This window comes from Meriones unguiculatus, chromosome X (genome assembly GCF_030254825.1).
Source record: "Meriones unguiculatus strain TT.TT164.6M chromosome X, Bangor_MerUng_6.1, whole genome shotgun sequence".
NCBI classification, from domain to species: domain Eukaryota; kingdom Metazoa; phylum Chordata; class Mammalia; order Rodentia; family Muridae; genus Meriones; species Meriones unguiculatus.
The window spans coordinates 139827892-139852981 of record NC_083369.1 but is presented as its reverse complement, the minus strand read 5'-3'; the positions used below and the strand labels follow the sequence as shown (position 1 = coordinate 139852981).

Sequence of the window (25090 nt, the reverse complement as noted above, 5' to 3'; positions counted from 1 at the left end):
TTAAATCTATGCTTATCGAGTTATTAGAGGCATATAAAGAGGAAACTAAGAAAGCTCTCAAAGAAATACAGGCAAATATGGCCACACAACTAGAGACACATAAAGAGGAAACGAACAAAAAAATAAATGCCATCATGGAAAGACAGGAATCCACAGATGAAGGAAATGGTGCAAGACATGAAAACAGAATTAGAATCAATAAAGAAAACACAGAGAAAACCCTGGAGCTGGAGAACATAGAGGAAAGATCAGGAACCACAAAGGTAAGCAACAGAATACAAGAGATGGAAGAGAGAATCTCAGATGCTGAAGATACAATTGCAGAGACTGATACAACTCTCAAAGAAAAATTAACACTGGAAAAGTTACAAACAGAAAACATCCAAGAAATCAAGGACACAATGAAATGAGAAAATTTAATAATAGGAATAGACAAAAAAGAACATTCCAGATTCCATGCTCCAAGGTACAGAAAATATTTTCAAGAAAATCATAGAAGAAAATTTTTCTATTTTAAAGAAAGAGATGCCCTTAAACATACAAAAGGCTTACAGAACATCAAAGAGACTAGACCAGAAAAGAAATTCCTCATGTCACCCAATAGTCAAAACACTAAATCTACAGAACAAAGAAAAAATATTAAAAGCAGCAAGGGAAAAAGACCAAGTAACATATAAAGGTAGACCTATCGGAATCACACCACACTTCTCAACAGAGACTATGAAAGCCAGAAAGGACTGGATAGATGTCATGCAGACTTTCAGAGACCACAGATACCAACCCAGACTACTATACCCAGCAAAGCTTTCAATCAACATAGATGGAGAAAACAAAATACTCCATGACAAAACTAAAACAATATCTACACAGCAACCCAGTCCTACAGAAGATACTAGAAGCAAAAGTCCAATCTAACGAAATCAACACCCAAGAAAAAAGAGGACATAGATAACCTCACAACAAAAGAAATAAAAAGAAAACAAGCGTACAAACATACTATCACCACTAACGCCACAATAAAAGGAACTAACATTCATTGGCCACTATTATCTATCAATATCAATGGACTCAACTCTCCAATAAAAAGACACAGACTAACTGAATGGCTGTGGAAACAGGCTTCAACATTCTGCTGCATCCAAGAAACACATGTCTGCAACAAAAACAGATACTTCCTCAAAGGTCTGGAAAAAGGTTTTTCAAGCAAATGGACCCAGAAAACAGGCTGGAGTAGCTACTTTCAACCAAAATTAATCAATAAAGGTAAGGAGGGACACTTCGTTCTCATCAAAGGAAAAATCTACCAGGAGGACATCACAATCCTGAACATCTATGCCCCAAATACAAGAGCACCTGCATTCATAAATAAAATATTATTAAAGCTCAAATCACACATCGATCCCATCACCTTAATAGTGGGAGACTTCAGTACTCCACTCTCATCAAAGGACAGATCATCTAGACAGAAGCTAAATAGGGAAATAATAGCACTTACAGAGGTCCTAAGTCAAATGGATCTAATAAATGTCTACAGAACATTTCACCCAAACTCAAAGGAGTATACCTTCTTCTCAGCAACCTATGGAACCTTCTCCAAAACTGACCATATAGTCAGACATAAAGCAAGCCTCAACAGATACAAGAAGATTGAAATAATTCCTTGTATCCTATCAGACCACCATGGCCTAAAATTAATCTCTACAACAGAAATAACAAAAAGCCTATACATGCATGGAAACTGAACAACTCTTTATTCAATGTCACCTGGATCAGGTTAGAAATAAAAAAAGAAATTAGATACTTCCTAAAATTTAATGAAAATGAAGGCACAACTAACCCAAACTTATGGGACACAATAAAAGCAATGCTAAGAGGAGAGTTCATAGCACTAAGTGCCTTCAGAAAGAAGTTTGAGACATCTCATACAGGCAACTTAACAGCACACCTGAAAGCCCTAGGGGGAAAAAAAAGCAGACACACACAAGAGGAGTAAATGGTTGGACACAATCAAACTCAGGGCTGAAATCAATAAATTAGAAACAAAACAAAACAAAAAACAATTCAAAGAATCAATGAAAGCAAGTTGTTTTTTTTTTTTTTTTTGAGAAAACAAACAAGATAGACAAACCCTTAGCCAAACCAACTAAAAGGGAGAGAGAAAATATCCAAATCAGCAAAATCAGAAATGAAAAAGGGGTCATAACCACAGACACTGAAGAAATTCAAATTGTTAGATCTTACTTCAAAAGCCTATACACCACAAAATTTGAAAATCTAAATGAAACGGACAATTTTTTGATAGTCCATTTACCAAAGATAAATCAAGATCAGGTAAATAGATTAAAAAGTCCTATATCTCTCCAAGGAAACAGAAGCAGTCATCAAAAGCTTCCCTGCCAAAAAAGCCCAGGGCCTGATGGTTTCAGCACAGAATTCTACCAGACCATAATAGGACAGCTGACAGATTGGGAAAGGATCTTCACCAACACTATATCTGACAGCAGGCTAATATCCAGAATATATAAAGAACTTAAGATGTTAAACACCAACAAACCAAGTAATTCAATTAAAAAATGGGTTACAGAGCTAAACAAAGAATTCTCAATAGAGGAATATTGAATGGCAGAAACACTTAAAGAAATGCTCAATGTCCTTAGTCATCAGGGAGATGCAAATCAAAACAACCCTGAGATTTCACTTCGCACCCATCAGAAATGGCTAAGACCAACAACTCAAGTGACAACACATGCTGGAGAGGATGTGGAGAAAGGGAAATCTTCCTCTATTGCTGATGGAAATGTAAACTTGTACAACCAGTATGGCAATCAATTTGATGCTTTCTCAGACAATTAGGAACAGTGCTATCTCAAGATCCAGCTATATCACTCCTAGGCATATCTGAAATTTGCTCAAATACACAAGGACATTTGCTCAACCATCTTCATAGCAACTCTATTCGTAATAGCCAAAATCTGGAAACAACCTAGATGTGCCTCAACTGAGGAATGGATACACAAATTGTGGTACATCTACACAATGGAATACTACTCAGCTATTAAAAACAAGGAAATCATGAAATTTGCGGTGAAGTAATCCAGAAACAGAAAGCACACATGGTATATATTCATTCATAAGTTGTTATTAGACATACAATATAGGATAAACATACTAAAATATATACTCCTAAAGACGTTAAAGAACAAGGAAGACCCTAGGGAAGATGCTCAATCCTCATTCAGAAGGGCAAACGTGATAATCATGGGAAACAGGAGAGGACAGGGATCATGACTGGAGCCTACCACAGTGGCCTCTGAAAGCCTCTACTGATGGAGGTATTAAAACAGAGCCTGAGACACATAGCCAAACTTTGGGCAGAGGGGGAGCAGTCTTACCAGGCCACAGAGGAAGACAATGCAGCCACTCCTGATGAGACCTCATAGACTAGGGTCAGATAGAAGGGGAGGAGGACCTTCCCTATCAGTGGACTACGGAGGGAGAGAGGTTGGGATTGGGAGGAGATAAGGGAGGGGGTCACAGCTGGAATCCAAATTGAATAAAGTTTAATAAATGATGATAATAATAATAATGAAAAAAGAAAAAAATTAAAAAAGAAAAAAATGGAAGTGATCCTAGTACTTAATATATGGACAAGGCAAAGGTGTTTCGAAGAGAAATTGCTATGAATCCAGTCTCAGTGCCAACGCCAAGAAGATTCCATCCCATAAATAAGCTTTTGAATGAATCCTGACAGAAGTATACCTCTTTGACCACATGAGGTATAGTAGTAGAGGACAGCTGAAGAACAGCTTACAAAGACCTATTCCCCCTGTGGGTCTAAGAAAAGCCCCAACTTGTACATTTTTTTTTTAATTTACAACATGGATGATATGACATCAGATAGAATATATGAACCTACTTAATGTACTAACCTCACAGTTCTCTATAGCTGTCTTTCAATATTCAATGAAGTTTCTTCCCAGTTTCTTTAAGCCTGTTGTGTGTGTGTATGTGTGTGCATGTGCATGCATGCATGCATGTGTACCTGTGGAAGCCAGAAGGAGACATCTGATCTTCTGGAGATGGATTTTCAGGGAGTTGTGAGCTACCCAATGTTGGTATTTGAAAATGAACTCAGGCCCTCTGGAGGAACAGCAAGTGTTCTTAATGAATAAACCATCTTTCCAGTCTCCCTTCCCAACTTCTTGGAATTGTCAACTGAGGCACAAATACAAAGCATAATGTTACACTAGCTGATATTTACTGAAATTCTGTTAAATGTTTGGCAGCATCTCATTAGATGCTCACAACAATCCTACATGTAATGCAAAGAAACTGAGGCCCAGGGACACTAATTAAGTTTGCCTCATGTCATGTCAGAGTTAAGTGATAAATCCACTAAGGCTACCTAACCACTTTGCCAGCCTCCTTCGAGGTCCAATAAGTTGTTTCATTGAACTGTTTCACCCTTAAACCAAATCAGTCACTCCCAGCTAGGCGATGTGATAGAAGATGGCACATGAACTGGTGTGAGCTTTTAGGAAAGACTGGTATAATACTGGGCATGGTGGCTTATGCCTATAATCACGGGAGGTGGAGGCAAGATGATCAGAAGTTCAAGATTATTCTTAGTTAACTGTGAGCTGGAAGATAGCTCCGGGAACTCCTTCTCAGATGAAACGAAACAAGCAAACAAACAAACAAAACCACACATGCTTGATTTAGCTTTCGTTTTCATTTCATGTGTCCTCTGACCGCCACATACTTGCTGTGGAACATACACACCCATACTCAGACAGAGACAGACAGACACACAGAATGCCAAGTTCTGAGTTTCAGCTCTTAACCACCACCACCCTTCTTTTTTTTCCAGACAGGGTTTCTCTGTGTAGCCCTGGCTATCCTAGACTCGCTTTGTATTCCTGGCTGGCCTCGAACTCCCAGAGATCCGCCTGCCTCTGCCTCCCCAAGTGCTGGGATTACAGGTGTGTGTCACCACTCCCACTTCTCTTACTCCCTTTTAAAGAAAGATATATAAAATTAGAAAATAACTGACATATGAAGTACCACAGATTTGAAGTTTTTGTCCCCCTAAGTGAGCAGTACGGAGTCATGCCTCCATCTAGACTATAAAACAATGAGGTGTAACCATTGCACCCTGTTTTTTTTTTTTTTTTATCCGTGTCCAGCCAAATGTCCCTTTTGGCTGAGTAGTCCAGTAGCATCCCATTTTTACAGTTGGCCTAAGTCAAGCATCATTCAGTTATGCCAGCGGTGTCTGTGCTGTATATACAGAGTTCTGTGGAGGTGACAGAGCCCGTATGGCCCAGAGAGTTCATTTACTATTCGATCTTTCTGAAAGAGCTTGTCAACCCCTGTCCTAGAGCAGGAAGCAGTCTTCAAGGGCTGACCATCTTTTCTTTCTTTGTAGTATTAAGCATGCAAGATTAGAATCTCTGTTTATCTTGGTAATTTTGCTCAAATTACCAAGTTAGCACCAAACAAACTATAGAAATGACAACACTCAAGTGTGAAAGAAACCAAAGTTTTCACAATGCCATAGGGGAAAAGAACTTTATAAATAGAAAAAAAAAAGTAACAGGATTTGCTTTGCTTTACATTAATTTCTCTCCTCTAAACTGATTACAACTTCAAAGGACCATTGCCCCTCATTTGAATTCAAACACATTCTTATTTACAAAGAAAGAACTGAAATGGAGCTGCTTGCTGTTCAAAGGCAAGAAGGACCACAGTGCTCAAGATTGGGAAAGCCTGGTAGTCACATCAGTCAGTGCAAAATCTGCATTTTATTAAAGACATGTGGGAAGATCCATTCAAAAATACATTGTGCTCAGTAGAAATTAACCATTTCATGCTGTTAATGAAGGTTACCACGAAGTAGATATTTGTAGAATATGTACAGCAACAATAGAAATTTTACAGAAGTTTAGAATGGAATACATGCCAGAAAAAACTTGATAAGATGTACCAACACATGATACAAAGAGTTATAGAAACACTTTACAAATGGTTCATAATTAGCTCGTGAGGAATTTTAAGTACTCAACACTTTAAATTCAGTTTAGATTCAAAAATTAAAAAGATTAACAACCACATCACACCCTTGCCACAGTAAAAAGTATGGATACACTTTATCTAATGGATTATAAAGTCTGTGCAATTAAGAATGTCCACTCATTTCTTCATCTACTACACATCAGATGGCATATCCCTCTGGCTTATCCCTATTTCTGTTTTTAAGAATGAACAGGGGTCTCAGTGTCACCCTGTCCTGTGCCTTCCCAGAATACCCCCTTCAAACTTAGGAAAGATTGAAGAAGCTCTGATAATCGTCGAAGTATGTATATATATATAGAATAACTACCTGAATTCAGAATGGCACAAAACAATTCTTGGAGACAGAACTCTGGGGTAACTGTTTTGTTTGGTTTCATTGTCTCTGTTCATCAATGCAAGTTTACAGTGGGAATTTCCTTCTTTCTATCACCATATTGCCTGCTCCTCCCCCAGCCCAACTCCATCAGTCATCAAAGAGTAAACAAGAAGAGGGAGTGAGACTGGCAAGTGGAACCCACTGATCATCCCTAGGGAAAATGGATTTTCTGCAAGCTTTACTTTCCACTTTTGGAAAACTGAAGCCAGTGTGGAGAATGTACACTTTCCACAAGGAAAAGCATTGTCTTTCTCACGAAACTCTACCAAGTTAGACCAGAGCTTTTGATGATTCTGGCAATAAACACTTTAATCCCCCAACAGGGACAAAAGTCAAGGCATCTACCTTTTTCGATTCCTGGGTTTCTTCTGATTAGACCTGAAGCACAGCACCGGGACAAGCTTGTCTATGCTTGAAGTGAATCCCATCAGCCTGGGAAGGGAAATCCCAACCAAAGGAAGTCCTGAGGGATTCTCAGTGGGTCTGCCAAACAGGAAGGGACACGGAAGGACAGATAAGGCCTCTTTCTCCCTGATACTCTGCCTGGGAAGAGCAGCAAACAAGGCAACTTCTAATTTGCATACAACACCGAGAATGATTTCAGATTCCCAAGGAGGACCAACTGGACCGAGGATCAAAGGGGGCGGAGAGAGCTTACCGTTGTAAGAAATGAAGGGCCTTAGAAGTGAAACCAGTTTCACCTCTGCAGTTCTGCTGGCCCTACAAATTCAATGTACAGACTATGACAATTTTATTTTATTTATTTATTTTTTTTTCTGGCAAAACAAGAGACAACCCTCCCTTAAATGTGGGAGTAAACAGTTGAATGAAAATACAAGGCAGGTCAGGATCATATTTAACAGCCTACAGTAAAGAAAGAAAGAAAGAAAGAAAGAAAGAAAGAAAGAAAGAAAGAAAGAAAGAAAGGTGGGTCATGGACAAAGAAAAAGGTGGAGTAGGGACCAGGCCAAAAGTTGATGAATTAACGAAACACTATGGGCAACAATATTTGATGTAAGTAAGTGGTTTGCACAAAGTCTATCATCTTGTATAGTACATTGAATTAAAAAAAAAAAAAAAGAATTGCATGGGCAATAGGCCCAGAGTTTCCCAGCCACTTGGCTTTTCCCTTTGTGTGTAGACAGACCAATAAGGGGCTTCATTTTTTTGCATGGCTCCTCACTCATGGTTTCTAACACTGATTTTATTTGTTGTTCTGATTTTTGAAACAGGTGTCTCTGTGTAGCCTTGGCTGTCCTGGACTTGCTCTGTAGAAAGGATTGGCCTTGAACTCACAGAGAATTGCCTGCCTCTGCCTCCCTGAGTGCTGGGATTACAAGCATGCGCCACCACGCCTGGCATAAGATTGAACTTTTTAATCAGGTGAACCAGGCCTCAAGAAAATCTAGATTCCAGCTAACAAGAAAACCATAATCATTTATAAGTCTAGATTTTTTTGTTTGTTTGTTTGTTTGCTCATTTTCTGGTAGTCTGGCTTTTTACAACTTGTTAGGGACCTTCTCCTAAGAGTCTGGCCCTGAGGATTAATAACATTTGTACTGTCTTTTCTGCAATATCTTTTAAAGAAACCAGAACTGCTATTTCTTAAGCCATAAATGAGTTTCAATGAACTATTAATTAGTGATGAACAAAGGAGGCAAGGAAATATCTCACTGTTTTTTGACTTGGATTAGTGAAACACACCATAGTCCCAGGTCACAGAAGTAGGCATCTGTGGATCTTTATATCCATACAGTAGTAGCCAACTCTAATGGAGTAGGCAATGAACTTATAAATGAAAAGGCAATGACATCCAGAACATAGGTTCTGAGCACAAGAGATACATAGTTTTTTTTTTTTTTTCTGAGTCCCAGATGAGCCCCAGCGGTGACTTCCAATGGGCTATTTATTGTCTTTGCCGAAAGTTCTGTGACCACTGAGACCAAGCCTTCTACTGGAAAAGTAATCCTCTGGCCTTTGAAAAAAAAAATTCTACACATATGAGTTATTCTCAAGACATGGCTAGAAGAAAATAAATGGCTTGTTTTCCCTTATTTACTCTAAAGACTAGTTTAAGTGAGGACACTATGATATCAACTAAGAGGTACTGGGAAGGGGAAATGGGATAGCATTTCCTAGCGGAGTCCACTAATTTTCTGATTAGGAACATGCTAAACTGGCTAACTCTACAACCACAACATACTTTTATAGTACACAGCATGACTAGAGACTTGACCAGCATAGGTCTGCTTAGAATTAAAGGATACGACTGCATATGGTGAGTTTTAAAGCGTGTTTTAAAACAGATTTAACCAAAGCATACAGCACGATACTTCTAGAATAGCCACATCACAACCACCAATAAAGAGTTTGGCTTCTAATCGGCCTGCCATATGCTAATATTTGTAAAGCGCTATTAAATGACTTGAATAATAAAACAAAAACAACAACAAACAACAACAACAAAAAAAAACAAAGACATTTTCTTTCGGTAGACACAGCTGAAAGCCATGATGCCTCTGAGCAGTTGGTAAAAGTCATGCCAATCTGCCAGGCTGTTGCTTGCTTCTAAATATAAGCCTCATGGCTAAGAAAGATTTCCTAAGGATGCTAACCTAGAATTGAAGTTCTCAAACAGATATAAAGTAACTCTGGTTTCCTCCCAAAGTATGCACCTTTTAGGAGGTCCAAGACAATAGAAATGAACAATAGGATTGCAAGGATTTGAGAACGGTGGTGGAGGACTCTTAAAAAGTATACGATGTTGAGGAATGCACTCCTGCAGTTACCTAGCCTGGAAAGTCCATGGCCAGAGGCAAATTCTGCAGAGTGGTTGGCCTGGAATAGTCTTGGGCAGGAAATCTTAACTTTGGCACTAGTTATGTGCTGAGACACTCTGGGGGATGCCTAACAACATCCCTGGCCTCTACCCATTAGATGCTGGTAGCAGCCCATGACATCCAAATGTCTCCAGTCATTGTCAAATGTGCTCTGGGGGACGAAACCGTCCTTGGCTGAGAAGTGCTGCTGTAGAGGCAGCTCACTTAAGCCTCTTGGCATGGGGCACTCTCTTCAGGTCTTAGATTCTGGAGAGAGTCCTATACTTCAGTCAAGACTGAAACAAAGATCAGTCAGGTTTACTTAGAACTTCAGAGAAGAAAAAGAGGATTGATAGAGAAGTGAAAATGGAAAAACAGTGAAACCAAGATTCTTTTCAAAAGTATATCAGCAATAACTTCCTAACATAAAGTATGTCATAAGGACACAACTTTTGTGTCCTTTAGGATGTCAGGGCAGATAACAGAACATGGGTGCCACCAATTCCCCCTCCTAAAGAAAATGTGGGGGTTTTGATACTTTCAGTCAACTCCTTCCTGCCATGGATGACATCTTTTTGAGGCCAATGAATGACCAACCAGAGGGGGAAGTGTCGGTTAAAAGCTAAGAGAGGGCTCATTAGATCTGAGAGGAAATGTTACTGCCCCCAACTGTGAGCAGGAAGAAAATGAATGGGATTGTAGATTCACTTACAGCTTATTGAGGATCAAGGAAAAGTCAGAATAGACAAGAGCTAAGAGGATAAAAGAGCTAGCTCAGAAACAGTAGTTGAAAACATTGTAGTTATTTTCTGGCTCAAATCTGGGAATGTAGGAAAAGTAAGTATTGACTTCATCAGTTAAGATTAGTTTGCTCTAGGTAGAAGGCAATTATTCTAGCCCTTCTTTAAAGAACCATCATGAATATAAATGTTCTGCAAACATCTGAGATCCCAGTGTTAGCAAAGATGACAACATGGGAAACCAGCCCCTTGGTGATGACAGCCACGAATGCCACAGTATGGCAATGGGACCTCGCAGTTCTTAAGCACACAGCACAGTGAGAAGTCTTTCCAGAGGAAACAAAATGTAGTTTCTGGTTTGCAGGGGGCAAGGGGCAAGGGGATACAAAGTACAGATCTTATATGAAAACAAACAGTTAAATATACACCTTTTTAGTGTCACTATATCCAGGCAAAAACTGCTGAGGGTCTACCTCACTTGGATAACCAAAGAGTTGCCTGGGAATAGCCAGAATTCAGAGCTACCCAAACAGTACTAAACTGGTAACAGAAACAAGATAGGAAAAGAACTCAAGAGCATGCAAAATGAATCAAATTGTTTCCATGATAGTACCCAGTTGAGTTTCATTTTAGTGCCTATTATACTTAGTAAAATTAAATAAAAAGCACCTTAAAATGACCTCTATATATAATCAATACACATCATTATAGTATTTATATAAATATGCAATATGCACACAATTTAAGCTTCAAAGAATCTAAGACATTTATAATCTTCATAATCATCAGTGCTATGATTCTCAAAATGTCAGGGAAGGGTTAAGAGTAACTCAACATATTTCAGTGACAGCTGACTTTATTTGGGGACTGACACTCTCAGAATTCTGGAACAAGTAGTAAATACTGAAAAGTTACTTCTCTGAGGGATGGGAGTGATCTCTAAAAGTCTTATTGCTAAGAGACTACTTTCAAAACTCTACAACTATTGATAGATGATGGTGTTGAGGTGGGGTTTTTTGGTTTTTTTGTTTTTTTTGTTTTTGTTTTTGTTTTTGTTTTTTTTTTTTTTTTTTTTTTGTCAAAGATGTTCCAGAGACAGAGGTCTGGCTTGCTAACCAGAGGCCTTGATGATACTTGATACTAACTCGGGAGTTGAAAGTGATCAAATGAGGGAAGAATAAGTCCTGTTCTGATGGATGGAGTGAATGTATATACAGGTGTACATGATGACCTTGATATAAATGGACAGTCCCAGGAAGGAAAAAAGGATATAGCAATTTTCTCTACATCTGGAATTGCTTCAGGAGCCTTTAAAATATATTAGAAGAGCAGCAACAACAACAACAACAACAAAAAAGCATTTAGAAGAAGAAATACCATACACGTGGCTCATATCCCACCTAGAGTCAAGAGGCTCCAGGAGGGCGGACAGCATTCAGGAGCAGAGAGCTGGTTTGCAAGCTCCGCAGACAGGTGCCCCTCACAACCTCACAACAAGGAATGTTCACTGGCAAATCTTTGGTCTACACTCTAACACTAATGCTAAGAGCACATTCTCTGTAAAGACCCATGAGTACCACTTCTGCCTTTTCTCATTGTGCGAGTTAATGTCCCTGGACACAAAAGAGAGCCAAGTGTCTGAGGACAGAAGTGAGGCCTGCTAGGATCCTTACTGGCTTCTCCAACCCTCTTCTCCTACGAGCCTGGAAAGAGATGCTGCACTTGTCTGCTACCAAGGATCATGTCTAGAGGCAACTGCTGGGACCAAAAAGTTGAGCAAAGTTCATACTGTTACAGTCACATGTAGCCACAATTCAACTCCCTTTATTATAAGTATAATACTTACTTCATATCACAAAAGTATAAAAATATGGCAGATAGTGTCATAACGATACTTTCTTTAAATGAATATATTTATAAAACAGGCAGTTATTTACCATATATATTTATATATATAGAATAAAATACTCCTGATGCAATATATAAATGTTACTGTTTAGTTTTTATAGAAACTACCATAGCTGTCTCACTGCTTCACAATGTTCCAAACAGCTCAAAATAACTTTAATTTTAACGTAAAAGGTATGATTATAACAGTACAATATTAATTATAAATAAATGTTACAAATCCTATCAAATATGGAAGCTTAGAAAACAATTTAAGACATACAGTTCATCTGCTAACCCTTCAAAGGGATACTCCTAGATTACAATAAACCCCACATTTAGTCTAGTCAAAAAAAATGTGGTAAGGGCATCGGTCAACATGAATTTTTCTATCCCTTGCTGCCAGGACATACCCCGGCTTCCCCAAGTTCAACAAAGATTGCACTAAAGCTGGAATGTAATGGGGAGAAACTGGCAAGAATTTCTTCTTCCTCAATGGCACACTCTATCCATTCTCACACAAGACCTGTGGGGAGTGCTGATCCCTAAGGAACTCCCGTGGCTCTAAGATCCCTGACTAGCATTTGTGGCTGTGAGGAGCCAGGTGGACCCCTCACACACAATATTGCACACACCTTCATAAAGCTGAAAATACTGGCTTACTACCCTGGCCCAACCCATTTCCCAACCCACCCTGAACCTTCCCCTCCCAACTGGCTTGTCTTCCCCCACCCCCCGCCCCAACACACATCCTCCATCCCAGCATAAATTACAAGGCTGTCTCTTTTAAATCATTCAGATTTGGCATTCGTGAACGATTTGTTCTGTTATAAGGGTGCCCATTTGGCCCACTCTTGGCACCCAGCTGTTCAGAATAGGAAGGTCCCTCTGTGGCACTCCTGGTCACAGAGGACACATGCCAGCCAGGATCCATCTGACCTGGCAGCTGAAGGGCTGGTCTGCCCTTTGGGGTAGTTTCCTGCCGGATGTTGCTGCTCCCACCAGAGGGTTGACTCAGGGGGTGAATCCGCATTTCTGAGAAGGAATTTTTGGTTTGTTGAGTTGTTAAGGGCTGGAAGCGAGGATCTGTAGAAGCCGGGTGATTGGTCGATGAAGAGAGATGCAACAACTTGCGAAGGGATTTTAGTGGTTGACTCTGAAAGTAAGATTAAGATGTGCACAATTTAATTTAATTTAATTTAATTTAGAGTAGATGGGAGAGATGGAAAGACATATAGTTGGTCGCAAAGCAAGCCTCAACAGAGACAAGAAGATTGAAATAATCCCTTGTATCCTATCTGACCACATGGACTAAAGCTTGGACCTCAACAACAGAAATAGCAAAATGCCTACACACACATGGAAACTGAAGAACTCACCACTCAATGACAGCTGGCTCAGGGGAGAAATAAAGAAAGAAATTAAAGGCTTCCTAGAATTCAATGAAAATGAAGGTACAACATACCCAAACTTATGGGACATAAAGAAAGCAGTGCTAAGAGGAAAGTTCATAGCACCAAGGGCCTCTCCAACTCTTGATCTCTCTGCTCCTTGCCGTTTTGTAGCCCAGGCTGGCCTGGATTTCTGTGTATAGCCCAAGATAGTTTCAAATTTTTCATATTCCTGCTTCAAACTCCCAAGTGCTATGAGCACTCCAAGTGATTATAGGTGTGTGGTATCATTCTTGACTACCTTTTCATTTTTATTAAAATGATAAACGAGTCTTTCCTAGTGAATTTTATAAAATTACCAAGCAATCATAATAATCCAGAATCAGCTGGAGATAGGACGTTACTAGAAAAGGGCTCCTTAGCATCACGCTCTCAGAACTTTGTGTTTCTAATTTGAATAAGCGTGCAAAAAGGAGGATATCTGGTTCTCTATGACACCTTTATCCTCAGAATAGATTATGCTATAAGTACAAAATATAAATGGCCAGGGAAAGAGAATGGTAATTTTGGGGAACTCTTGCTCATAGCTCCAAGTAATAGATTATAGTGACACAAGTCATATCTATACTCCTAGCATGTGGAGACATAAAGGACATAAAGGAAGGATTGTTAGTTCCAGACCCATTTGGGTTACATAGCAAATTGCAGGCTAAACTGGACTAACTGGTAAAATGCTTTAAGGAAAAAAAAAAAAAAGAACAAAACAGAAAACCTATAGAAAGTAGAGCCACTGCTTATAAATCCCAAAAATTTGGTTAAAATAAACATGGTAGATAATATCACTATATTTATTTATTTTTAAGGTTTTTTAATATAATTAATTACAGTTTATTCACTTTGTATCTCAGCTGTAGTGCCCTCCCTTATTCCCTCCCAATCCCACTTTCCCTCCCTCTTCTCCTCCCATGCCCCTCCCCAAGACCCCTTATAGGGGAGGTCCTCCTCCCCTTTCCTCTGACGCTAGACTATCAGGTCTAATCAGGACTGGCTGCTTTGTCTTTCTCTGTGGCCTAACAAGGCTGCCCTCCCCTCAGGGGTAGGTGATCAAAGAGCTAGCCACTGAGTTCATGTTAGAGGCAGTCCCTGTTCCCATTACTTGGGAACCCATTTGAACAGTAAGCTGCCATGGGCTGCATCTGTGCAGGGGTTCTAGGTTATCTCCATGCATGGTACTTGGTTGGAGTATGAGTCTCAGAAAAGACCCCTGTGCCCAGATATTTTGGTTCTGTTGCTCTCCTTGTGGAGCTCCTGTCCTCTCCAGGTCTTACTAACTCTCCCTTCCCTTCATAAGATTCTCTGCACTCTGCCCAAAGTTTGGTTATGAGTCTCAGCATCTGCTTTGATACCTTGCTGGGTAGAGTCTTTCACAGGCCCTCTGTGGTAGGCTCCTGTCCTGTTCCCTGTTTTCTCCCTCTTCCCATGTCCATCCCATTTCCCTTTCTGAATGAGTCACTATATTTATTATGGGGTATTAAAGAAATACAATATGGAAACATCTCCAATGAGAATAACTGTTTAAAATAGATACTTTAGTTACTTGAGAAAAATTACTAATGCTCTCCATTATGGCAGGTAAAAATAACCCCATATTACTGTATAATACACAGTTCCTAATAAAAGTGTTTGCCTTTCTTTATAAAAAAGTTTGAATTTCAGAAGTTAAAATATTCTTTCAAGAAAGCTTCTACTGTCTGGCTTTCAAGGCCCAATTTATATGCTAGCATCTTTCAGGTAACCTTAATCTTTTCACAATATGGATTCATTCTTATCAATATTTCATAGCATACTTACTGTTTTCTAAGATCTTCATGAATCTTTGTCTCCTGAGCTGTCACCTACTCCAGGCTAGGACTATTTCTTCTTCATCTTTCCTCATTGCTCCACTGCCCTCCACAGCTAGGTGAAGGATAGTGGAGGCTCTCTTTTTTCCCCAGCGAGAAAGGAATCACTGATGCAGGATTCATTCTGACTTGCAATATGCATCAACACTATTCATTAGGGCTCACCTGGGGGGAAGCTACATTTTTTTTTTCTTGCTGGTACTCTCATCCCAGGACACTCTGTAGCGTGAAAATCTGGGAGTGAAATAGGCTTTACTCACCTGGGTCTGTAGATCCGAGAGCTTCTCAGGTCGCCACTCCTTTGGTCTGCTGCTCGCAGTGCTAGAAGGGTGAATGGCTTTTTGTAATGTCAATAGATCGGGACTATCGGTGTTGGGCACCTAGAGAAAAAGATGGAGAAGGGATCAACAAGCACACCAACAACCCTGATTATGATAGACAACCACACCCAAGAGGGGACCCAAACGGAAACGGAAACTGAACTAAACCAAAATTCAAAAAGAGAGAAAAAAACCAAAAAGACCCACTAAGTAAACCAAAACTCTCCACATGGTCGTGATGTAAGTGGTGTTAGTGAAATTCTGCTGCCTTCTTAACAATTTTCCCTGCATTAGGAAAAATTAGCAGATGTCATGCAGCTTGGTTAATACCTTAACCCTTAAAGCATTCCCATGCTGTTAGTTTCAGTAGCTGTAAGAGAGAGCAGTTAAAGTGGGCTGGACCAGAAGCTGCTGTTGTATCCTCATTCCATATTGTAGTTAGGTTATGAACCAGTTCAATAAGACAAAAAAAAAAATTTCATGCTGGGAATATGATGCAAACTCTGTATTTGATGCTGCCAAAGAAGTCTAGGGGGCTTTCAAGGAGAAACAAGTGGGAAGGTATGGTTTGAATCATAGTCCCAAACCACTGCCCAGTAAATGTGGGTCTGGCATTGTACGCTTAGGAACTACTGGAAATTTATGCCACAAATTCCATATGAATGCAGTTGGTCTATTCAAGGACTTTCGTGGACAAAGGAGAGTTGTGCCAAATGCCGGGCAAAAGCCATGGCATCACACCTCATGACTAGCAAAAGCTAGAGGCAGGTAAGAAAAGAGCAAGTTGTTAACTAGTACAAGCTGCTTTTTTCATGGAGCCTGCTCGCTCAATTAATTAGGTCAATTCAAACTTGGTTTCAAAGAGACACACCGCCAACCAAATAGTAACAAAGTCCACACAGTGAGCCAAGTACAAAGACATTTGTTGACTGTAAATGTTAATCAGATTCTTTACAGGAATTAAAGGACTTCAAGAATGCCATCTGCCAATAACTGGCTAATCAGTCCATCTAAACCAGCCTTACTAGTTTGTTTAGTAAGCTTATGCGTCAACATCTTTAACTGATACAGAGAACCTAGAATACATACATACATATATATATATAAATATGTAATATATCAAATAAATGTGTTATATATATCCATATAGCTCAGTGAATTTATGGAACTGGCTCAGATACTTAACTAGCACAAAGACAATATGACCCCATGAAAATAAGACATGCTGTTATCAGTAAAACAAGTTTACTGGAGCAGTTGTCAGGGCTATTATTACGTAAAAACGGGTACCATGGGTGAAGTGACTAGAGGAAGCTTTTTCAAAGAAGAACTATGCTTTAAATGATTCTTTGAATTAAAAAGAGGAAAGAGGGATTTCTTGATGCTTGGATTCTCCCCGTTGGTGGAGTCTGTCTGTAATATAAGATACAAATGAGCTAATTGCAAAAAAAAAAAAAAAAAAGTAAAATAAATAGGTGCTTTAATTGAAACTACTAGCCCTTGGTAGCCCCCAAATATGATTAAATATTAACACTCATGAAAAGAATCTCTGTTATGCATCTAGAGAGATTATCTGTTATTTTTCACCTGGAAACAATAATGTACGTTTAGACAAGTACAAAACTTTTCAGAGCCTATACTATGCTTATGAGCAATAGTCCAGGGGTGCCTGGAGACCTTTAGGTATCTGTTTACTTATGCTATGTTTACTTAAGAGTTTATTTATTATCCAAAATAAGAGTATTATGAAGAACTATGCTTAATGAGTTACTGATGAACTGTAGCCATTTCCTAATTGTTAGGAGTTCAGTAACTAAGAGATTTCACCATACGGATTATTTATTATAAAATAAAATAAACTTTAAGTTCTTTGGAACTTCTCTTTTGGGACAAGGGGTTTCGAGACAGGGTTTCCCTGTGTAGCCTTGGGTGTCCTGGACTTGTTTTGTAGACCAAGCTGGCCTCAAACTTGCAGAAATGCGCCTGCCTCTGCCTGTGTTGGGATTACAGGCATGAACCACCACGCCCAACTTCTTTTGAACTTTGGGTCAATTATCTTGATCTAGTAAACATCACATGAGAGATTACCACTGTTATTGGCTACTAAGGTTAATTAAGAGGCCTATTCTACACTGTTAGAAATCTATACCTCATTTAAATCATCTGGCACAATTCAGAATTCTGGGTTTCAAGTAAATACATATAGGTTTAATTTTCAGGGCTGGTAGGATGGATCAGTGGGGCACTCGGCAACCTGAGTTTTATTCCCAGAACCCACATAAAAGTCAAGGGACAGCCAACTCCACAAAGTTACCCTCTAACCTCTATACACTGTGGCCCTGGATACTCCTCCCCCATTTCATGTGCACACAAGATTTTCTTTAAAGTTTAATCTTTATATTGAAGTATCATTTTGAGTTGAGATACTAAGTAAGCTACAATTACAACGTTGGCAAAGTCACTATATGCTCTGAGGACTTATGTAACGCCAGGGACATACAACTGAAGCCAGATCCCCCAAGGCAGCTTCCAGACTTGCTAGAGTCAAAGCAGGCACCATTACAACAGAAATATTCTTGGCATCTCTTTTCTCTCTTTTGGATTCTTCCATGGTCCGAGAACAAAACTGTATAGAAATGCAGTGAGATCATCTTTTCATTGGTGTGTGGATGAAGACATCTGCGTAAGTATCTGGGTTTCCCTGTTTTAATGCCAGCAGCCCTGAATGAGAAGCCTTTCTCAGGGGAAAACGGATTGAGTCCTTACGACTCTGTGTGACTTTGGACAGGTCAGCACTTGCCTGGCTCGGCAACTAATCTAATAAACTAGATTTAGGATCTGTCTCAGCTATACTATGTTCATCTGGCATTAGACTGAAGTTTCTTGGAATCTTATGTAAAAAGTTTTAATACTGTCCATTTTTTTTTTTGTTTAGTCTACTTAGCTTTCTATTTACTGAACGTTAGAAAGTAAAAACAAGTCCCCTCTGGTTACATTTGAATGTTCATTCAAAGAAAGCGGAGTTAAGCTAATGCCAGGCCTTCCTGCCTGAAATCTGGCACTCTGCAGTACTACTTGGGGATCTGACACTAGGTTCCAAAGGCCTTACTTTTTTCTTAATTTAAAAAGGGAGAGGTGTGAAAAACTTTTGGTTTGTAAAACTGAAGTCATTATGAAGTTAGTATAAATATTTAATAAAAAGTTTAAGTGAAGTAGATGCTAGAGGATAGTAATTTTTCTATTACCCTCACCTATGCTATTTAAATATCTAAAATTTGAACCAAGTCTAGAACAATCAAGTTAGGCACAGTAGCCACAGTCAGGCAAGGGCTTTAGGTTTAATGTTGGCCTAAGTCAGAAAAGTATTATAATCTAAATTTACATACAAGACAGCCTCAGTTCTACTCTATTTTCCATAACTTAATCAGATCAATTATGGTCATGTAGTTAACAGAACCCCACAAAATTTGTAACAGTTTCCAGGAAGAGGTGTCTGAAGGGTAATGCAAATGATAGATAATAGGGCAGAGTTTTATTTTTTAGCATGTAAAGCATTTTAAACATCCTGAGGCAAAGTCAAGCCTATTTCTTCATTTCTTAATCCAGTTTCAGCAACAAATGTAGTTGAGTGGTATTTTGATCTTGACATTTCTATCCTAGGCAAGTTTCGTTAAGAGTTACAGGTACCCTTTTCCACCCCCACGAACATTTCAGAAATACCATGCAACTATTCAAATGAAGTGGTAAAACAGACAGACACACACCACACCACAGGCACACACCACAACACACACACACACACACACACACACAGTTACAGCCAGAATACAAAACTGCACTAAGATGGGGATACTATTGTTTAAGACAAATTACACACACACACACACACACACACACACACACACACACACACACAAACACCTCACCTTTCCTCCATAAATGTATGCATAGGCTAAAAAGCTACAAAGAAATACTAAAATTCTAATATTGTCTGTGGTAGGTTCGGCATGATTAAGAATGGTTTTTTTTTTCATAATTAAATCTTTTGTTGTTGGTGGTGATGGTGGTTTGAGACAGGTTTCATCATAGAGCTGTGGCTACCCTGAAAGTCACTCTGTAGACCAGGCTAGTCATGAACTCACAGAGATCTGCCTTTTTATGTCTCCTGAGTGCTGGGGTTAAAGGTTTACAATACCATGTTCCATGCCTACTCCTGGCTTGAAGTCATTTCTTTTTAGTGAAATACATTTGATAAGCAAGTGAAACAATGCTTTACAAAGGTCTAGATTTAAAGGGGCCTAAAAAAATACTTTTCGGGACCTGCAAAAATGGCTCAGCTTTTAAGAGGACTGGCTGCTTGCTCTTCCAGCAGACCTAGGTTTGAGTCTATGCATCTACATCATAGCTCACAAATGGCTCTAACTCTAGTTCCAGAGAATCCAATGCCCTCTTTATGGTCTTTGTGGTCACAGGCACACAAGTCGTGAACAAACATATGCAGGCAAAACAACCATTCACATTGTTGAATATGCACATCCTTGTAATAAAACAAACAACCAAACAAAAACTACTTATAACATTTCTCAAACACCTCTGAGACCGATAGCCTTACTATGAGTTACATCCTTTCCTATAATCATCTATGTCTTCCTTAGTTACCACCAAGCTAGAATTTCTAATTTTCAGGATGCCTTGAAGGGCCTGAGAAACACTGAGTCTACTCATCTCATAGATAAAGCCAGTGTGACCAGGCCATTTCCATTAGGCAGTTTTCTCCTGTAAACGAATGAGAGTAAATCTTGTGTGAAATAAAACTAAAGCCCAAACCAAAACTATTGAAAGTGGCTAATGTCACTTAGGTAGGAGGGTACTGAAGGGCGGCAGGCTTCTTTTGAGTGAACTCTCCCTACTGCTGTCCTGGAGGCTTGTTCTTCCTCCCCGCTTTTTCATTACCGGGGAGATTAGAATTTTCGCTTGGATGGTTCCAAAAACTGATGAGTCCAGTCAAGTGGAGCTGGCCCACTGTTCAGATGCAGAACTCTCAGGAGCTGAGGTGCAGCTTGTCTCACAATGCCATCATAATTGAAACACCTTTTCTGACTAAAGCAAGCCCTGAAATGTCAGATGAAATTGGATTTCGTAACAAGATAACCCAGAAGCCAGGGAAGGATAAGGGATGGTGGTTATTTGAATCTCAAGATTTAAATGTAAACCAAAACCATTTCCTAAGTTTTTCTTTTTTTTTTTTCATATCTTTATGCTCCCAAAGAGAAACAAATCTCATGTCTTCATTCTTTCTTCAGGACTCAAAAGTCACATGGATAAGAAGTTTATTGAGAGGACTTAAAGTATTTTCTCATCCACATTAAATTTCTTCTATTCCTTGAGATTCTGCTGAATCCTGAAAGGGTTTGAGAGAGGATGGTAATATGAGACTTCAAAAAGAAGTATCTAGAACATATTCACATTAAGAAATCAAGTCTGACTGTTCCATGTAGAAGGTAAAATATATCCATAGAATATATACACATATTAGTCATGTACTTACTGTTTGAGTTTTCTTCTTTTTCTTTTTCATTGACCTGAAAAAACCTTGCTTCTCCTTTTCTTTGAGTTGATCAGAATGACTAATATTTTCAGGACTTTTCCTAAATGAGAAGACATTTTTATCATATGGATCTTTGATTCATTCTCTTGCCACTGTGTGACAAACATAATGAAGGCTGAAAATGTGTGATACCACATTCAATCAGCCATGAAGTATTTAGCCCACAGGTAAAGGTCCTCTAAAAAGCACAGGAGGAAACTAATCTAACCAGCATGGGGAACGGCTGTTCTTTGGCACAGGCTTGATCACATTAGCAATTTGAGCACTATTACAAATGATTTGTAACTGCTCTTTGGGGCCATTTTCCTGCTGCTGAAAGTCTCTGAATTAGAGATTCTGGAAAATGCATGGTTTAGAGGATGTGTCCTTTGTAACTCTCCAAGGGAAAGAACAGAACATTTTCAGTACCTTCATTTTTCTATTTACCTTTTTAAAAACTAGCTCAACAAGTTTATTATTGGTAGCTTGCCAAGTTACTAAACACAAGAAAACAATGCCGCTATAGAAAGATTATAAACAAAAGTAAAATTTGCTCCAAACTGGAAAATTCCCATTTATTAAACATTTAACCTATTATAGCTAAATAAAAAAACTACTCACGAAAAAATGTGGACATGATGTATGCTTTAAGACAGTATGTTCAATGTGTGTGTAATAATCATTTTAGCTGAAAATAGGTTAATATCACATTGCCCAGTCTTAACGGAAATTTTGCCTAGTCTTACTGCAACTTGGTATGACCTATTTGATTGATATCCATGGGAGGCCTGTCCTTTTCTGCAGAGAAGTAGAGAAAGAAAGGATGAGGGGACTGGAAGGGAAGGAGGGAGGGAAACTGCATTCAGGATGTAATATATGACAGAAGAATAAACAGAATAAAATTTAAAAAGATTGATACCACAGATAACACTAGGTATCTTAATAAAAATAGAAGATATTCAAAATAGGAAACAAACCAGGTTTGGTGGCATATGCCTCTAGTCCCAGCACTCAGGAGGCTGACACAGAAAGATTGAGCTTATCTGCCAAGATTGATCCTGAAACAAAAATCCACTTTTCAAAAAAAAAATTCCTAAAAGAGGAGGTAAAAGGAAAAAGAGGGAGTGGGGAACACCTATGGTTTTTGGCTTACACTCTTTAAAAAGCAATTAAACTGTTATTATTCTTGAAAAAATAAACCTAACATATTCTCTAAAAGTAATAGTGGTAGTATCATTTAAAGTGACAGTTAATTTATATTTATGGCTTCAGAATTCCAAGCAGTGATGAAGTGATTATAATAACTAAGAAAATATGACCAAAAACAGCACCCAGCTTATTTCATTAAAATATGTAAGCCAGAAAACTTGTACATAAACCGTTACTGGTTGCATGGGAGAAACAACAATGAAGGCATTAAAAATAAATGACATGAATAAATTGTAATAAATAAAAATTATATTAAAAAATAAATCACAGCTTCAAAGAATAGCCACTGACATGAAAGAATATTTAAACTATAATATTAAGTAAAATTATAATGATTTTTAAGCTTTCTACACCAGATAAGTCTAACTACATGGTAAGAAGGTATATAGGTTTACACATGCACTTTTAATACTTATTTAATTTTTAAAGATTATTTATTTTATGGGTTTTGAGTGTTTGGTCTGTCTGGTCTGAATGTGTACTACTTGTGTGCCTGGAGCCCATGGAGGTCAGAAGAGGGTGTGGGATTCCTTGTAACTGAGGTTATGGATGGTTGTGAGCTACCATTTTTACTGGGAACCAAACCTGAATCCTTTTTAGGAATAATGAGTGTTCTTAACTCCTGTGCCACCTACGTACACTTTTTGAAATGCAGCATTATGGCATATGCTTATACTCCTAGCTAGGAGTCTAAGGTGGGAATGTGACTTTAGCACATGTGTTTGAGAACAGTGGGACAGTGGATAACACAGTGAGATTGCCCTCTCTCAAAAAAGACTCCCCACCAAAAAAGAAAAACAAAAACCCACCAACCAAACAAAGCTTAAAAGCTCTATCTAGGTTGTAGAATTACTGATATTCTTCTTAATTTTTTTTAAAGTTTTACTTATTCATTATGTATATACAATATCTCATTATGCACCAGATCTCCTTATAGGTGGATTACTTCAGATAACACTCATGAAGCATGTGACGTGGTGTCTACCTCACAGCAAAAACCCAGAACCCTCTGAGCCAAGTCTTATTTCACCAAGTATCAGATACACTAAAGGCCTGGGCAAACAGACTCCACGTCAGTACCATTCATTACCTACTGACTAGGCGATGAAGGTAATTCTGGCTTTGCAAGCAGAGGTAGTCTTTGCCTGAAAAGGACTAGAAGGTCAGAGTTCAGACCCACCAGAAACAGAAGCAATACTATTTCCCACCACCTCTAACCTCTGACAGCCTGCCTAGAGGCTGCAAGCAAACAGCTCCTGATAGTACAGCCAGGCTGCGGGTTGCTGGGAATCAAGCTCAAGACCTTCGGAAGAACAGCCAGTGCTCTTAACCCCTGAGCCATCTCTCCAGTCCCCTTCTTCTTAATTTTTGTGAACAAATATAAACTAGAGGTCATCAACAAGGTGTTGTACAGCACAGAGTATTTGGGGGTTGGGGATATAGCTTCGATGGTACTGATATAGTTCAGTTGGTGGAATGTGCACCTGGCATGCATGAAGCCCCATTGTTTGCCATCGGAACCACGAAAGCCAGACACAGTGGCATACATCTATAATCCCAGGCACCCCAGGTGTTCTTAAACTCCACTAGAATTGTCGATTTAAGCACCACTTAATAAGTTCCAAGTTCTGTGATTCAATCCAGCCACACTATAACTAATCTGGGAACTCAGAGCAGTACATACAAAATTAACTCAAAAAAATCAGTAGCCCTCCTGTATACAAAAGACAAAAGGGGCTGAGAAAGAAATTAGGGAAACAACACCCTTCCAAATAGCTACAGAAAGCATAATGTATCTTGGTATAACTGTAACCAGGCAAGAGAAAGACTTGTACGATAAGAACTTCAAGTCTCTGAAGAAAGAAATTGAAGAAGATATGAGAAAATGAAAAGATCTCTCATGCTGATGGATCAGTAGGATTAACACAGTAAAAATGCCCATCTTACCAATCTGCATTACAGATTCAATGCAATTCCCATCAAAATACCAACACAGTTCTTTACAGAATTTGAAAGAACAATTCTCAACTTCATACAGGAAAACAAAAAACCTAGAATTGCTAAAACGATCTTGTACAACAACAGATCATCTGGAGGTATCTCCATCCCTGATCTCAAGCTGTACTACAGAGCAATAGTAATAAAAACTGCATGGTACTATCATAGAAACAAAATGGTGGATCAATGGAATAGAACTGAAGACCCAGAAATAAACCCACATACCTATGGATACTTGATTTTTGGCCAAGAAGTCAAAAGCATACAATGGAAAAAAGACAGCATCTTCAACAAATGGTGCTGGTCTACCTGGATGTCTATATATAGAAAAATGAAAATTGATCCATATTTATCACCCTGCATTAAAGCAAAGTCCAAGTGGATCAAAGACCTCAACATAAAACCAGACATACTAAACCTGTTAGAAGAAAAATTGGGGAAGAGCCTTGAACTCATTGGCCCAGGAGGCAAATTCCTGAACAGAACATCAACAGATCAGGCTCCAAGATCAACAATTAATAAACAGTAATAAACAGTACTTCATGAAACTAAAAGGCTTCTGTAAAGCAAAGGATACTGTCAACAGAACAAAATGACAGCCTACAGATGGGAAGTTTTTTTTTTTTACCAACTCTGTATCTGTCAGAGGGCAAATATTAGAAATACAGAAAGAACTCAAGATCAAGATATTAAACACCAACAAACAAAATAACCCTATTTAACAATACAGAGCTAAACAGAAATTTCTCAACAGAGGAATACTGAATGGTGGAGACACACTTAAAGA

General features: G+C 38.8%; 1 protein-coding gene across 2 annotated transcripts in view; it reads right to left on the bottom strand.

Moving 5' to 3' along the window:
* Positions 1-5556: 5556 nt before the first annotated feature.
* Positions 5557-25090, bottom strand: part of Cdkl5 (cyclin dependent kinase like 5) — a 187368-nt gene continuing 167834 nt past the window's right edge. The window contains exons 16-19 of one of the 2 annotated variants that reach the window (XM_060375214.1): positions 21058-21157; positions 16800-16922; positions 15450-15569; positions 5557-13053 (exon numbers count right to left, since the gene is read on the bottom strand). In XM_060375214.1, coding sequence (XP_060231197.1) covers positions 12667-13053; positions 15450-15569; positions 16800-16922; positions 21058-21157 — 730 coding nt within the window. In that variant the 3' untranslated portion in view covers positions 5557-12666. The remainder of the gene's footprint in view (positions 13054-15449; positions 15570-16799; positions 16923-21057; positions 21158-25090) is intronic. The other variant, XM_060375215.1, reaches the window with a different exon arrangement.